At 41.6% G+C, this 17,223-nt stretch overlaps 1 protein-coding gene and 1 pseudogene across 2 annotated transcripts; one reads left to right on the forward strand and one right to left on the reverse strand.

Moving 5' to 3' along the window:
* The first annotated feature begins 4 nt into the window (after positions 1–4).
* rbm48 (RNA binding motif protein 48) lies at positions 5–1,954 on the forward strand. Of its 2 annotated transcripts, XM_014142769.2 has the most exons (5): positions 5–200; positions 355–545; positions 720–865; positions 988–1,598; positions 1,703–1,954. In XM_014142769.2, exons 1-5 carry the CDS (start codon positions 78–80, stop codon positions 1,772–1,774), a joined length of 1,143 nt encoding a protein of 380 aa, XP_013998244.1. In that variant the 5' UTR covers positions 5–77; the 3' UTR covers positions 1,775–1,954. The 2 variants fall into 2 exon arrangements, with proteins under 2 accessions (XP_013998244.1, XP_013998246.1); XM_014142771.2 differs by lacking the exon at positions 988–1,598.
* A 2,362-nt stretch (positions 1,955–4,316) lies between these two features.
* LOC106570451 (progranulin-like) lies at positions 4,317–9,984 on the reverse strand (annotated as a pseudogene).
* Positions 9,985–17,223: the final 7,239 nt, after the last annotated feature.

The following is a 17,223-nucleotide window of genomic DNA, read 5'->3' on the forward strand; positions in this document are numbered from 1 at the left end:
AGACATCGATGAGCTCAGATCCGATTATTGTCGTCTGGGAAACTACTTCCGGTTTGGTTTTGTTGTAATTCGCAAACATGGCAGGATTTACCAACAGCTCATGTTGGAGCACTCCAGAGGTTTATAAACATCATGAGCAGCAAAAGATTTGCCCCTCACGACCGAAGTATAGAGAAGGGAGGAGACCTAAAGCAGTTAAGGTAGGAATATCGTTTCCTTCAGCGAAATGCTGTATCCATGCTCAATACTTGGCCAAATGAGCTAGCGAATTAGCTAGCTAGAAATCGAATGTATTTGGTTGATTGATAGATACAATTTATTGTATTTCTAACCCGTGCAATATTGCCCATGTAGGTGTACACCATCAACTTGGAGTCTCGTTACCTGATGTTGCAAGGAGTCCCAGCCATCGGGGTGATGACAGAACTGATCGAGCTCTCTGCGCTGTACGGGGCTGTGGATGAGTACAGGGTGCTGGATGAGTACCCTGCAGAGCAATTCACAGAGGTCTACCTCGTCAAGTTCCAGAAACTCACCAGTGCAAGGTTAGGACAGGTTTTATAGGTTAGGATGAGATAGACAGGGACAGGTATTTCCCCTGACCATCATGTAACCTGATCAGGAAAAACTTCAGGCCCTAGTTTTATCTAGCCTAGTTGTACACAAGCTGGTAGACCACCTGTCTCAGCCAGTTACACTTTAAAGTAATTGTGTTTCAGGGCGGCCAAACGGCACATGGATGAGAAGAGTTTCTTTGGAGGTTTACTACATGTGTGTTATGCCCCAGAGTATGAGACGGTGGAGGACACCAGACTAAAGCTGCAAGACAGGAGACGATATGTGAACACGATGACTCAAAATAAAGGTACAGATGTTGTGCTAGTAGAATATTATCAGAACTATCTCAGGTATGTCATTCCCAATGTAAGAATGATTATTATGATGTAGTTAGTTGACATGTATGATTATTCTTTGTTGGTTGAGAAGCAAAGGAACAGGAACAGGACCAGGGGGATGAAGAGAGCAAAAAGCCCATGTCTTCATATACAGTTGCTACCACAGCCAGGACTTCCTCAGGTGATGATCAGAGATCCAGTGATACCAGCAATAAGGGAGAGACTTCGAGTACCAGCCAAGGCCATTATTTAGGATTTCCCTTATTGCCTTTACCCCCACAGGAGTTTCTTCCTTACAGACATGCCCCACCTTATGATCGGTCGTATAGTTATCAGGCAAACCAATGCAGGACTATTCCAACAGAGGACAAAATGGGGTCATTGCATAATGCCATAAATATTAAACAGCAGCTGGCACCCAGTGTAAGCAGCGTTCCATCCTCTTCTGGGGGAGACAGAGGAATAGTGAAAAGACTGAGTAAGAATCCACCCCCTGCAGCACCCCCAAGATTCATACCGAGGACCACCCATTTGGAGAACAGAAAACGGAAAATAGTAGAAACGAATAAAGACTCACTTTTTGGCTTCGTGGACAAAAATGAAACCCTCATTGGACCAAAACTACCAGACCGGCCTAAGATGGATATGGCAGACGAGTCATTGAACATAACAGCCAACATGATCAGAAATACATTGAAAAAGGTATATTCGTGGTCATTTGCTTCTTAAAATTGTTCACTCACAATTTCATATCATTGAAGAGTCATACTACACTACAGTAAATTCATTTCTTTCCTTGTTGTCAGGTTGCATCAGTTCCTGAAGTCAAGCCAGCAGAGAAGAAGACAAAGTCCGCAAAGCCTCGGAGGAGGATCTAACAGACCTGTCCTGAAAGACTGCTTCTCACAGGGAATGAGGTGGACATTAGCAAGTTCCTACATTTACACCATTCAAACGGAACATCATATTTCCTCAACATGTTTTATTTATATATTTCCCATCAGTGTATGAGCAGATTTTTGTTTATAAAAAATAAAAAATGGTGTTATGAAAATGAATAACTTAGTGATGTCCTTAATGCTCAAGTGGATCCTGGAATGCATGCTGCTCAAATGCCAATATGCTCTGTAACACAAAAGGAAGGAACATGTCAGACAATGGCAAAATATTGTCCAATATTTTATTATTGTCCAATAACTATACGACCGACTGTTTTTACAGTCTTAACTTCAAGGGTCACCTTGGCATCGTGAAGGCAGGTTCCAAAAGCCTCAAGCAATAGATTCTCATCTCTCACATCCTTTTCCAAGTCTGCATAGGACAGTCTGCTGTCATGGTCCTGAGGAAGGAAACAACTCATTGATATTTTATGTTCAGACAGTATATTTAATCTGAAACATGAATTGGTCAATTGTGGCCAAGTTAAACAGTGATTGTAAACACAGGGTACAATGCAGTTAGCCTGGCAGGTTAAACAATAGGTAGCACAGCATTCAGCCTGGTTTAACTTGATGAAAATGAAGATAAACATTTTGTCATTACCATCTTCTTGAGCGTGATCACCAGCAGGTCAGTGATGCCCTCGTCTGGGTCCTCCCCTGGGCTGTCTGATCAGGCTGTTCTTCAGCATGTGGAACATCTCTTTCTGGGAAATGTACCCAAGTCATACACATCAAAGCTGTGAAAACCAAATGGGGGTCAGAGTCAATACATGGATAGTAATGTCGTAGATAACAGTCAAAAAGCCTACATGATACACTTTATAGCTTTCTTAAACTTTATTTTTTATCCAATGCCCCATGGAGAAAGAATGATAGTCCCTCAATCCACTCTTTCACACTGACGTAGCTGTCGTTGTCCTTGTCAAATGCGCAAAAGACTGGAATATAATTAAAAAAAATTGGTGATACCTTACCACATCAGTATCATACTTTATTTGATGCTTACATTTACATTTACGTCATTTAGCAGACGCTCTTATCCAGAGCGACTTACAAATTGGTGCATTCACCTTATGACATTCTGTTTCATGTGACAAAAGAGACACACCTACCTCTATCCATGATCATATCATCAGTCATTCCAAAGGTGTTGTGCAGAATATTCCTGAATTTCCCTCAGTCCAGGCCATTCCCTATCCTCCTGTCACTCTGATCCCCCAGGAGTCCATTGAATAGTCGGATCAGACACTCCGTTTCTGTTTAGTGTTAGTACTGCTTCCATATGCATCATTTCAGTTTACATAGACTGATATGTGATTTTATTAATTTGCATAAACACAGGACATACTTTGACATGATCTCAACAAAGCAAGATTATAGCGCCCCCCATCTGTCACGTAAACAGTGGTGCCAACACGTTCAATGGAAGGTGAGTTTTGGTTGGAGGAGCTAGGAAACAATAGCTAGCTATTAACTTTTCTTTTGTTTGCACGTTTTGTTATTAGATATATAGCTACTGTAGCTAGATAAATGCAGATAAGTAGAAACTAGGTAGTTGGCTAGCTAGCTTTTCTTTTTAGAAGTTCTGCTAAACGTTACTGTAACGTAGCTATCTCAGCATACAAGGTAGACTATCTCTGCCAACTAACGTTAGCTATCAAAACTCATACTTACAGTGTTTGACGTGTTTAGAAAGAGTTTCAGCGAGATTCTGAATAAATTTTCTATTCATAGCAGACATTTCAGCCATTGTAGATAGGGGGCAGGATTGTTGGCTAGTAGCTAGCCGTGGATACGTAAACACTAAAGTTAGCTACTTGATGTTATTACCATAGTAACGCCAATCCACGTGCTCAGAGCTTCACGTATAATACAGTCAATGGCTCAGAGAGTGAGGAGCATGGATAATACATATGGTGCGTTCGTAAATTCACTCTGGCTATCTTCTCCGATTTCAGAGCACTCTTGTCTGTGTGCCAGAGCGCAGAATGACTGATGAATTTACGAACGCTCAACACCCGTTGAATAAGGCCGGTGTCAGTAAACGTTGGCAAAAAAAGCGTAATGAAATTGATGCCAGCAGTACAGTTACAGTTACCAACGCTCTGGATAACATGAAAACAACCTAACCAGCTCTGATAGGCTGAGTAAAATGGTCACACTGAGGTGTTCTCTCATATGTGTCTGGAAGTACGTTAGCTAGCCAAAGTTAGCCAGTTAGCTTGGGTGCTTGACTGCAGTTGTGAGGTCAGAATGCTAGGATCAACCCTATTCCTTGGCCAAAGCGTCCAGTGTGCACTCTGAATGTAGGAACTGACAATCTGACAGCGCTCTGAATTTATGATCGCCCAGAGCGCACCTTGAGCACACCCATGCGCTCCAGAATGAATTTACGAACACACCCATACTGTACATAGATATATGACTGATACAATTTAGCCAGTGGAGATTGATAACCCATAAGGAATGATACACTAAATACTCAACAAGGAAACATTTTAATGATTGGGTGACATGATTCAACATTCTTGTATTCATCAGTGCAAGGTTAAATTGCAATGCATTCACAAAAGGTACAATCCAATGTCAGTACAGTGACAAGATCATAAACAATTTGAAATAGTGTCAGTCCTGATTAGCCTCATCCTTCAGACCTGAAGGAATCTGAGAGTACCATTTCCTGCACTTGTATGAGTTTGGGTCACAGGTGTATCCATATTCACAGCAATGCAGGCCATCCGCACAACACTTCGCCTAAAAATTAAAAATAGGTCTCAGAACATGATAGTAATATAACATCTGCGTAATATTGCACAAGATCTTAATGTCATAACTCTACCTACATGTACATATTACCTCAATTACCTCAACTAACCGGTGCCCCCTGTACAGCTGAAGTCGGAAGTTTACATACACCTTAGCCAAATACATTTAAACTCCGTTTTTCACAATTCCTGACATTTAATTCTAGTAACAATACCCTGTCTTAGGTCAGTTAGGATCACCACTTTATTTTAAGAATGTGAAATGTCAGAATAATAGTAGAGAGAATGACTTATTTCAGCTTTTATTTCTTTCATCACATTCCCAGTTGGTCAGAAGTTTACATACACTCAATTAGTGTTTGGTAGAATTGCCTTTAAATTGTTTAACTTGGGTTAAACACTTTTGGTAGCCTTCCACAAGCTTCCCACAATAAGTTGGGTGAACTTTGGCCCATTCCTCCTGACAGAGCTGGTGTAACTGTGTCAGGTTCGTAGGCCTCCTTGCTCGCACATGCTTTTTCAGTTCTACCCACACATTTTCTATAGGATTGAGGTCAGGGCTTTGTGATGGCCACTCCAATACCTTGACTTTGTTGTCCTTAAGCCATTTTGCCACAACTTTGGAAGTATGCTTGGGGTCATTGTCCATTTGGAAGACCCATTTGCGACCAAGCTTTAACTTCCTGACTGATGTCTTGAGATGTTGCTTCAATACATCCACATAATTGTCCTGCCTCATGATGCCATCTATTTTGTGAAGTGCACCAGTCCCTCCTGCAGCAAAGCACCCCCACAACATGACGCTGCCACCCCCGTGCTTCACGGTTGGGATGGTGTTCTTCAGCTTGCAAGCCTCCCCCTTTTCCTCCAAACATAATGATGGTCATTATGGCCAAACAGTTCTATTTTTGTTTCACCAGACCAGAGGACGTTTGGCCAAAAAGTATGATCTTAGTCCCCATGTGCAGTTGTAAACCGTAGTCTGGCTTTTTTATGGTGGTTTTAGAGCAGTGGCTTCTTCCTTGCTGAGCGGCCTTTCAGGTTATGCCGATATAGGACTTGTTTTACTGTGGATATAGATACTTTTGTACCGGTTTCCTCCAGCATCTTCACAAGGTCCTTTGCTGTTGTTCTGGGATTGTTTTGCACTTTCCGCACCAAAGTACGTTTATCTCTAGGAGACAGAACGCATCTCCTTCCTGAGCGGTATGACAGCTGCGTGGGCCCATGGTGTTAATACTTGCGTACTATTGTTTGTACAGATGAACGTGGTACCTTCAGGCATTTGGAAATTGCTCCCAAGGATGAACCAGACTTGTGGATGTCTACAATTTTCTTTCTGAGGTCTTGGCTGATTTCTTTGGATTTTTCCATTATGTCAAGCAAAGATGCACTGAGTTTGAAGGTAGGCCTTGAAATACATCCACAGGTACACCTCCAATTGACTCAAATTATGTCAATTGGCCTATCAGAAGCTTCTAAAGCCATGACATAATTTTCTGGAATTTTCCAAGCTGTTTAAAGGCACAGTTAACTTAGTGTATGTAAACTTCTGACCCACTGGAATTGGGATACAGTGAATTATAAGTGAAATAATCTGTCTGTAAATAATTGTTGGGAAAATGATGTCCTAACCGACTTGCCAAAACTATAGTTTGTTAACAAGAAATGTTTGGAGTGGTTGAAAAACGAGTTTTAATGACTCCAACCTAAGTGATGTAAACTTCCGACTTCAACTGTATATAGCCTCGCTATTGTTATTTTACTGCTGCTCTTTAATCATTTCTTACTTTTATTTCTTACTTTCTTACTTACCTGTTGTATTCAGCGCATGTGACAAATAACATTTGATTTGATTAAAACATTTCACACTGCTCTGTACGTGCACTACAGATAAAATGTTCATTACATTATTAAACATGCTCTACCTACATAACATTGATATACTACTTTATCAAATGATAGCTGAGTGGTATTTAATGTCAGTTGTATTAAATCCCCTCTACAGTACACCCAACACTCAGTATATTTACCAGTGGGAATGGGCAACATCCCCATTTGCCATTAGGTCCCTTGCAGCAGCTGGTTGCAGAAGGACAATAGAATTTAGTGTCACAGTGAGTGACTCCAGCCTGTGGCGGGCTGTCAGCGGCCTGAACTAGAGCTGTCCATGAGACCTGCTAAAAGACGAGGGAAACAAGAGAACCACACCATCAATGTTCTACTCAGGGGTTCAACATGTTAAAACAACTCGCACATCTGAGTATCTGGTTGCGTGGGAATAATGTGATTACATTACTAACTACTCTCACAGGGTAAAATGTAATAGCATACCAGTGTGCAGGAAATCATTCTCTATTCATTATTATTTTTAATGCCCATAAGGTGGGAATCAAAAGTGATTTTCTCTTAGACTGACTTGAATGGCACAATAACAAACACAGAAAGAGAACAATGTCCACTGCCTACACAAACATTGGTTGCCTGTGAGTGTGACACATAGGTACCTACCTGATCGTGGACCTTGTTTTCCGGTTTGGAGACCTTGATGGCTTCGATCATTGAAGGGGCCTGCCTCGGAGCGAAAGGGTACCTCAGGTTGCCGTACCTCACACACTTAGTGTATGTGGGGTCACAGTCATAGCCGTAGGGACAGCAGTGGTACCCATCTAGACAGCACCTACCCTGTGGAAAAACAGACGTATACAAGTTGATACAGTGAGCTACAGAAGTATTGGGACAGTGACACATTTGTTGTTTTTGCTCTGGGGGTATGATATTTGTGCGTCTAACTTTCTAACTCATCACTATTCACGATTTATTCAGGACTATCCATAATCATGGATAGTCCACATTTGATCCACATTAATGTAGAAATGTTTAGAAATATATTATAATCTTATTTGCAATAAAAGTGACTCTAAAATTACACAATCGATAATCTGAAACAAGTTTGTAGAGTCACATGCTTGATGTAATCATTGTGTGCTTGGATTATGGGACCAAATACTACACTTTTGACTACTTCAATACACATATAAGTGAAATTCTACCTTATATTTTTGGTCCCCTGAAATGGGGGGACTATGTACAAAAATTGCTGTAATTTCTAAACGGTTGAACCGATATAGATGACAATACCCTCAAATGAAAGCTGACAGTCTGCACCTTAACCTCATAGTCATTGTATAATTTAAAATCCAAAGTGCTGGAGTACAGAGCCAAAACAACAACAACAAATGTCACTGTCCCAATCCTTTTATAGCTCACTGTATATTGACAATAACCATTTTGGAATTAAGTATAACGTATATTGAGTATATTGTTTCATGCATACCCATTTTGCATACCACAGCTCTCAAATTCTTGTTTTTAATATTTCTGAGAAAATATCCAGTTTAGAAAAATATGAATAACTAATTATTGTGTAGTATGTTTTGTTTTTTAGCTGTAATAAAACATAATACAATAACAACAAAAGTGTCACTAATTCCTGATACTGCCAGCTACTCTATAACACTATTACAAATTGACAAGAGCCCTTCAAGCCAACATACTACAAGCAGAGAAACACTAGTCAACTCACAGGAGAGTACGGACAGCAGAACCACAGGCCTGTGGGGTGGTGGCAGCAGGTGGTGCCATCGGGACAATGCATAATAGTTGTCACATTGCACCTTGCCGACCATGGAGCTCTCCACTGCATTGCTCTGGGCAGGGCTGCTGTCAGACTGGAGCGGAGCGGAGACAGGAGAGCTTGGTTCCTCTGCAGCCACCTTGTTCAGCATGGGCACACTGCTCCATGGATGGTCGCCTTTCTCACACTTCTGGGTGATGGCATTGCAGTTGAAGCCTGACGGGCAACAGTGGGCCATGTCAGAGCAACACACCGCCTGGAAAACATCATGAAAAAAAGGTGATATGCAGTGAAAATACCTTTATGGGGTCTTTGCTCATACAGCTTTTTAAACCCAAGGTCTTTCAACTAAAATATTGGTTTTGTAATCCAAAAGAAAAGGAAACAACAGTACCAGTATGCTGGTTTCTTTTTCCAGTATTTACAACCTTTGTGCTGCTGAGAATCCCATTTACTAGTGTGATGAAATTCCCTAGTCTGGTTCCAGATGTTTGTGCTGCCAATTGCTATGGCTGTTGACATTACATTTTTACATTTTAGTCATTTAGCAGACGCTCTTATCCAGAGCGACTTACAGTAGTGAATGCATACATTTCATACATTTTCTTCTTTTTTTCCCCGTACTGACAAACAGATCTGGGACCAGGCTACAAACTGCCCTAATGTGAACCCTGGTTACTCACATTGGGAACTGGACAGCAGGCGTATCCTCCTTTAGTCAAACAACAGGTTGATTGATCAGAGCAGACCTTCCCACCAGGGCAGGTGATGTAGCAAGAGGCAGACCCTGTCAGCACTAACACCAATGCAGCTATGCTCCACATCTAAAGGATAGGGATTAAACAAGTGGTTACGATTTAGAGGAATTTTGTTGTAGGTTGAGTATGATGTTTATTTTCTTTAGTTTACTTGATCATTATACCAAGTGGAATTTCCAACTCATTTACATTTTAGTCATTTAGCAGACGCTCTTATACAGAGCGACTTACAGTAGTGAATGCATACATTTCATACATTTTTCGAACTGGTCCCCCGTGGGAATCGAACCCACAACCCTGGCGTTGCAAACACCATGCTCTACCAACTGAGCCGCACGGGACTCTTTGTCTTTATCTTCGGGTACGTTTGTAAATTCACTCTGGAGTGCCAGTTCTGTCAGATTGTTCATTTGTAACGCACCCTTAGATGAGCAAAATTGAGATGGAAAAACATGAGGGTGGTTTGAGAGTGCCAGAGCGAAATGCTCTGACTTTAGCCTACAAACAATCTGACAACGCTCTGAATTTATGATAGCCCAGAGCACACTTTGAACGCACTCTGGCACTCCAGAATCCAGAGTGAATTTACGAATACGCTGCCACAGCACGAACATGGTGTCTTAGTTTACTTTCAATTTCAAATGCATCTAAATTCATATGACTTCTGAATTACTTGACTAAGATTCAAATAATTGAATACATTTGTTGTTTACTAATTCTTATAGTTTGTGATTTCTAATTGCATAGTTTAATATAAAATGATTTTCTCTTTTTTAAATCTCACTTACCTTAGCCTTGATATTGTTCTCAGTTTAGTGATCCAAACACTTCCTGTGATGAGATTACACAATGGGGTGACTGCATGACTCCTTGACCAATAAACTGCTCTTCATACACTAGATTTGATTCTCACACTTTTTATAACAAATAAGTAACTTAATCTCATTTCCGCATGTATGCCAACAATGCACTAAACAGAAGCTTAGGTCAGTGACGAATCCAGAAGTAGTTAACAATATATTACCATCTCCAATAGCACCAGTTGGCTTTATAGACCCTTTGGTTTTCATTATGTCAGTCTGTACATCAATACAATGATCACTAGACCTTATAGTCTCAGGAATCAGGAATTTGGTCAAGGTGTGGAAAATGAAGAACAACAACGACTTCTATATTTAAAGTTTTAATAGACAAACAATAGACAGAAATATGCATACGGGGAGACAGACAAGCTCCTCTGATAGGTTCGTAGCAATCTGCCAACCTTGTCAAAGGCAGGCAGGCAGGCATAAATACTTTTGCTTATCTGTTCATTCTCCAAGTGTTCTGGGCCCCTGGTCAAAACATTAATCAAGGAAATCAAGACCACTTGGTTCAGTGAGCCATATATTACATATCTCTATCATTTGAAACCACCGATGGCTGAATTTACATGACCTCAGGGATGTCACCTAGGATACCAGATTCTGCTTTTATGGTGACTCCTAACCTCTTGGAAGTCATTCAGGGGCTGAGTTCAGATTTAATTTAGATCTTAACAATAGCTCAAACTACATGAAGGACTTAAATAGGCCTCCTTTAACCTTTGATACCAATCATTCCTATGACACATTCTTCACTCCCCTCAAATGTGTTCATCACAATAGTTGCTTTATAAGTCTAGGAGTTACTTCAAAAACGATTAATCATATTCAGAGAAATGTGGAATATAGGGAAGGAAAAAGTGAGAAATTATGTAAGGTACAGCATTACTGTTATTGCGGTTGTCTGTAGTACGATGGATTCCTCTGTGTGACCTGAGTCCTTAACTGTGCTGTAAAGTTATTGTCATACAAATTGCAGCATTTCTTAATACAGCATAGCCATCTATGGTTTTCATAGTCAGTTTGGTGAAAGTGACTGCTGTATAAGTCTATTTAGTTTTGTGTTGCAAAACACAGTGATAAGGAATACAGTCTGTTTTAGGGAATCTGGGTGTAACCATGAGGAACTTTGTCCAGATTGAGGATGTCTACAAATGTTCTGTTTAAAGCCAGAATCCGCAGGTTGTGGGCGACCATATGCTGCCCTACTTCTTGTGTAGTGTTTTCACTTAGAACGAAAACAAGGTGGTGGCACCAAACAATCGATCATTGACAGGTGGCACCATTGACTGAATACATCAATATGTGTCTTACAATAAATATTATTTTGAAAGAATAGTTGTGAAATATTAGCCTTCTGGGCTAATCCTGGCTACTCGAATGACATTGCTGCCTCAGAGTTGGAGAGGAAGTGAAAGTCACTGCAAACTAAGGGAGAGGTAAAAAATGTACACAATAGTTACCCAGAGGAAAATGGGGGAGGGTTATGCAATTTGTAATTTAGTCCAGGAGAGGGTCATGTAATTTGTATCAATTAAATGTCATACTGCTAAGTGTTTGAGAATTAGTTGCTTACAGTATTATAGTCTCTCATGTGTGCCCGATGATGCCCCTCATCCCTGATTCTCTGCTGGGCTTGCAATATCAAGTGTTCCTAGTGTAGTCTCAGAAAAATTATCCATAGCCTATTCCAGCCTTTCTCAAACCCTGGTCTGTGGACCGGCGTAGGTCCGTGGAGGAATTCTTTCTGGTTTTAGTTTTGGCAAGTTGGTTAGGACATCGACTTTGTGCATGACACAAGTCATTTTTCCAACAATTGTTTACAGACAGATTATTTCACTTATAACTCAATGTATCACAATTCCAGTGGGTCAGAAGTTTACATACACTAAGTTAACTGTGCCTTTAAACAGCTTGGAAAATTCCAGAAAATGTCAGGGCTTTAGAAGCTTCTGATACCTTCAGGCGTTTGGCTAATTGACATAATTTGAGTCAATTGTAGGTGTACCTGTGGATGTATTTCAAGGCCTACCTTCAAACTCAGTGCCTCTTTGCTTGACATCATGGGAAAATCAAAAGAAATCAGCCAAGACCTCAGGAAAAAATTGGGGCTCTCCGCAAGTCTGGTTCATCCTTAGGAGCAATTTCCAAACGCCTGAAGGTAAATATTAATAAATATTAAATAATACATATTTCTCTCTACTATTATTCTGACATTTCACATTCTTAATATAAAGTGGTGATCCTAACTGACCTAATACAGGGAATTTTTACTAGGATTAAATGTCAGGAAGCATGAAAAACTGAGTTTAAATGTATTTGGCTAAGGTGTATGGAAACTTTCGACTTCAAATGTATATATATACTGCTCAAAAAAATAAAGGGAACACTTAAACAACACATCCTAGATCTGAATGAAAGAAATAATCTTATTAAATACTTTTTTCTTTACATCGTTGAATGTGCTGACAACAAAATCACACAAAAATAATCAATGGAAATCCAATTTATCAACCCATGGAGGTCTGGATTTGGAGTCACACTCAAAACTAAAGTGGAAAACCACACTACAGGCTGATCCAACTTTGATGTAATGTCCTTAAAACAAGTCAAAATGAGGCTCAGTAGTGTGTGTGTCCTCCACGTGCCTGTATGACCTCCCTACAACGCCTGGGCATGCTCCTGATGAGGTAGCGGATGGTCTCCTGAGGGATCTCCTCCCAGACCTGGACTAAAGCATCCGCCAACTCCTGGACAGTCTGTGGTGCAATGTGGCGTTGGTGGATGGAGCGAGACATGATGTCCCAGATGTGCTCAATTGGATTCAGGTCTGGGGAACGGGCGGGCCAGTCCATAGCATCAATACCTTCCTCTTGCAGGAACTGCTGACACACTCCAGCCACATGAGGTCTAGCATTGTCTTGCATTAGGAGGAACCCAGGGCCAACCGCACCAGTATATGGTCTCACAAGGGGTCTGAGGATCTCATCTCGGTACCTAATGGCAGTCAGGCTACCTCTGGCGAGCACATGGAGGGCTGTGCGGCCCCCCAAAGAAATGCCACACCATGACTGACCCACCGCCAAACCGGTCATGCGGAGGATGTTGCAGGCAGCAGAACGTTCTCCACGGCGTCTCCAGACTCTGTCACGTCTGTCACATGTGCTCAGTGTGAACCTGCTTTCATCTGTGAAGAGCACAGGGCGCCAGTGGCAAATTTGCCAATCTTGGTGTTCTCTGGCAAATGCCAAACGTCCTGCACGGTGTTGGGCTGTAAGCACAACCCCCACCTGTGGACGTCGGGCCCTCATACCACCCTCATGGAGCCTGTTTCTGACCGTTTGAGCAGACACATGCACATTTGTGGCCTGCTGGAGGTCATATTGCAGGGCTCTGGCAGTGCTTCTCCTGCTCCTCCTTGCACAAAGGTGGAGGTAGCGGTCCTGCTGCTGGGTTGTTGCCCTTCTACGGCCTCCTCCACGCCTCCTGATGTACTGGTCTGTCTCCTGGTAGCGCCTCCATGCTCTGGACACTACACTGACAGACACAGTAAACCTTCTTGCCACAGCTCGCATTGACGTGCCATCCTGGATGAGCTGCACTACCTGAGCCACTTGTGTGGGTTGTAGACTCCGTCTCATGCTACCACTAGAGTGAAAGCACCGCCAGCATTCAACAGTGACCAAAACATCAGCCAGGAAGCATCGGAACTGAGAAGTGGTCTGTGGTCCCCACCTGCAGAACCACTCCTTTATTGGGGGTGTCTTGCTAATTGCCTATCATTTCCACCTGCTGTCTATTACATTTGCACAACAGCATGTGAAATTTATTGTCAATCAGTGTTGCTCCTAAGTGTTTGATTTCACAGAAGTGTGACTGACTTGGAGTTACATTGTGTTGTTTAAGTGTTCCCTTTATTTTTTTGAGCAGTGTATATTTTTTTATCCCTGCAGGAGGATTTTTTTCCTTTTGGTAGGCCGTCATTGTAAATAAGAATTTGTTCTTAACTGACATGCCTAGTTAAACAAAGGTTAAAAAATAAAAAGTATAGTTACACCAAACACACACACACACTGCTGTGCAGCCTGCAAATGTGCAGACATTTAGAAACAAAGCATCCACATTTCAAGGATAAGCCAGATAATAAAAAAGAAGAAAAAAAAGAGATGACCAACCAAACAAAAATGCTGCACATTCATTTCACAGACGAGAGTTTACTGAAGGTTTCGTACTTCCTCTCTCATAACATTTCCAAGTGCCAGGCTCCTTTCACTATAGTTGAAAAGCTGGTCATGCCCTCAGTCGTGGATGCTTGCCGAGAGGTTTCAGGCCCAACCGCTGCTACAAAGGTCAGTGAAATCCCACTTTCCAATGACACTGTCACACTACAATCCAGGATATGACAGATGATATTGAATCACATGCAGGTTTTAGACAGAGCTCGCACATCAAATTGGTTTGCAATCCACACACTGGTTACAGCACAACACCACATCCTATGTATGTAAAGGACACTGTTGTGAGTGTGACACTGACTTATTTGGTGGTAATGTCTTCCCCCCCCCATTTAGCTGTTGTCACCTGAGCATTGATGGCGATTCACAACCCTGGAGAGCATTGAAGAAGTGGTTGAATTCATAAATGGTGCACACGTTTTCACTATAATGTACTCTTGTTCCATCAATATTGTTATCAAATCAAAATCAACGTTTATTTGGCACAGGATACAGTCTGATGTATTCAGGAATATGACATTATATTGTACTGTGTACTATCGAAGTGTACTACTGTGTATTGTTGAAGTGTACTACTGTGTACTATTGAAGTGTACTACTTTGTACTATTGAAGTAACAATTTCTTTCATGTTTTCTCAACATCAACCTGTAATGCACAGGATAGCTTGGACCTGCTGGATGGAGGAAACAGTCAGCCATAGATGTTGACAGCCCTCCTAACCCTTCACCAGTGTCCATGTAACATTCTACCTGCTACACAAGAAACCACCCACATCAACTGTATTTCTCAATATTTCAATTCACAAGATAGAATGAACTTGCGTGTGAGCCATTGAGACTGGACCCTCTGTAGCAGGGCCGTAAGGATGCACTGCGGCTCTGATGACCACCTAGTAGGGGGTGAAAGGTGGGAACCAGGACCACCACATAACAGTTTGTGACCTGGAGGTGAGAGACCTGGCAACAGGGCCATCATTCTATTATTTGTATTTTTTTACTCCATATACAAACTTATACATACAAACAACTACTTACAGACACACAAACAATGACTAGTGCTTGCATTATTGTTTGCCACTTGAGCTTAAATAGTTTTTCTCAGTCAGCCAATCAATTAGTTTTTCTCGGTCACCCATGCTATTTCAATATTTAAATTAAACACAGAACAAAATATGAACGCAACATGTAAAGTGTTGGTTTCATGAGCTGAAATAAAAGATTCCAGACATTTTCTAGATGCACAAAAAGCTTTTTTCTCTCAAATTCTGTGCACAAATTTGTTTACATCCATGTTAGTGAGCATTTCTCCTTTGCCAAGATAATCCATCCTCCTGACAGGTGTGGCATATCAAGAAGCTGATTAAACAGCATGATCATTACACAGGTGCACCTTGTGCCTGAGACAATAAAATGCCACTATAAATGTGCAGTTTTGTCACACAACAATTGGCATGCTGACTGCAGGAATGTCCACCAGAGCTGTTGCCAGAGAAGTGAATGTTAATTTCTCTACCATAAGCCGCCTCCAACGTTGTTTTAGAGAATTTGGAAGTACGTCCAACCAGCCTCACAACCGCAGACCACGTGTAACCACGCCAGCCCAGGACCTCCACATGCAGCTTCTTCACCTGTGGGATTGTCGGAGACCAGCCACCCGGACAGCTGATGAAACTGTAGGTTTTCCCATTTCAGGGAAGCTAATCTGTGTCCTTCTCGTCCTTACCAGGGTCTTGACCTGACTGCAGTTCAGTGTCGTAACTGACTTCAGTGTGCAAATGCTCACCTTCGATGGCCACTGGCATGTTTGGAGAAGTGTACTTTTCACGGATGAATCCCGGCTTCGAGTGGGCGAGCAGTTTGTTGATGACAACGTTACGAACAGAGTGCCCCATGGTGGCGGTGGGGTTATGGTATGGACAGGCATAAGTTACGGACAATGAACACACTAGCATTTTATAGATTGACAATTTGAATGTACAGAGATACTGTGATGAGATCCTGAGGCCCATTGTTGTGCCATCCATCCACCGCCATCACCTCATGTTTCAGCATGATAATGCATGCCCCAATTCTCACAATGATCTGTACACATTTTCTGGAAGCTGAAAATGTCCCAGTTCTTCCATGGCCTGCATACTCACCAGACATGCCACCCATTGAGCATGTCTGGGATGCTCTGGATTGACGGTTTCTGCCAATATCCTCCAACTTTGCACAGCCCTTGAAGAGGTGTGGGACAACATCAACAGCCTGGTCAACTCTATGTGAAGGAGGTGTGTTGCGCTGCATGAGGCAAAGGGTGGTCCACCAGATTCTGACTGGTTTTCTGATCCACGCCCCTTCCTTTTTATTAAGGTATCTGTGACCAACAGATACGTACGCTCTTAGAAAAAAGGGTTCCACAAGGGTTCTTTGTAAGGCAAAGAGTTCTACCTAGAACCTTTAACATCCTAAGAAAAATTTTTGCAAGAAAGGGCTCTTTGATGATTTTTTGGGAGGCAAGAAGGATTCTTTGGAAGGCAAGAAGTGTTCTCATTGAACCATATACAATATTTCCCAGCATGCAGGGAGATTTTCAGAATTATTTGTTTTACTGTAATACTGTATCTGGGTTTTTGCATGTACATTGATTGGTCAATACATTTTATGCTGCACAAAGATAAATAACATACAGTTTTCTAAATTAATCCAATCTGTTGGATTTATTGCACCTGTTAATGAGATGGTTGTTCCAGTTTAGATGATTGAGGTAGTCTCAGTATTCAATCTTCCCTACCCTGCCAGTCATTCCGAATGCAGGTTGTGGGTGATTGACAATTCCACTTGTTGGATATCCTAACTTTGGCTGGATTCAATTAGGAATTACACATCACTTTGCAAGCCAGCATAATGTGACTTGCATGCCTGATGTGGCCTGTAAAACAGGAGATTCCTAATACCACAGTGTTAGGGTTTAACTAGGCCCTCAAAGAAAGGCATTATGATATATGTAATGTATTGTCTAAAATAATACAATTTCAAAGGCTAATAGAACGGAACCGTTCTACGAAGAACCCTCCAAAGAAAAAAGGGTTCTTGGCAGAGCTATTCATAGATAGTTCTAGGAAGAACCTTTAGATTATAAAAT

Source organism: Salmo salar, chromosome ssa14 (genome assembly GCF_905237065.1).
Source record: "Salmo salar chromosome ssa14, Ssal_v3.1, whole genome shotgun sequence".
Lineage (NCBI taxonomy): Eukaryota > Metazoa > Chordata > Actinopteri > Salmoniformes > Salmonidae > Salmo > Salmo salar.

Excerpts from the sequence above, each read along its gene's own strand:
- rbm48 (XM_014142769.2), top strand. The coding sequence starts at position 78 with ATGGCAGGATTTACCAACAGCTCATGTTGGAGCACTCCAGAGGTTTAT. Across the intron at positions 546-719 it reads CAGAAACTCACCAGTGCAAG|GGCGGCCAAACGGCACATGG; the intron begins GTTAGGACAGGT and ends ATTGTGTTTCAG. Across the intron at positions 866-987 it reads CACGATGACTCAAAATAAAG|CAAAGGAACAGGAACAGGAC; the intron begins GTACAGATGTTG and ends TTGGTTGAGAAG.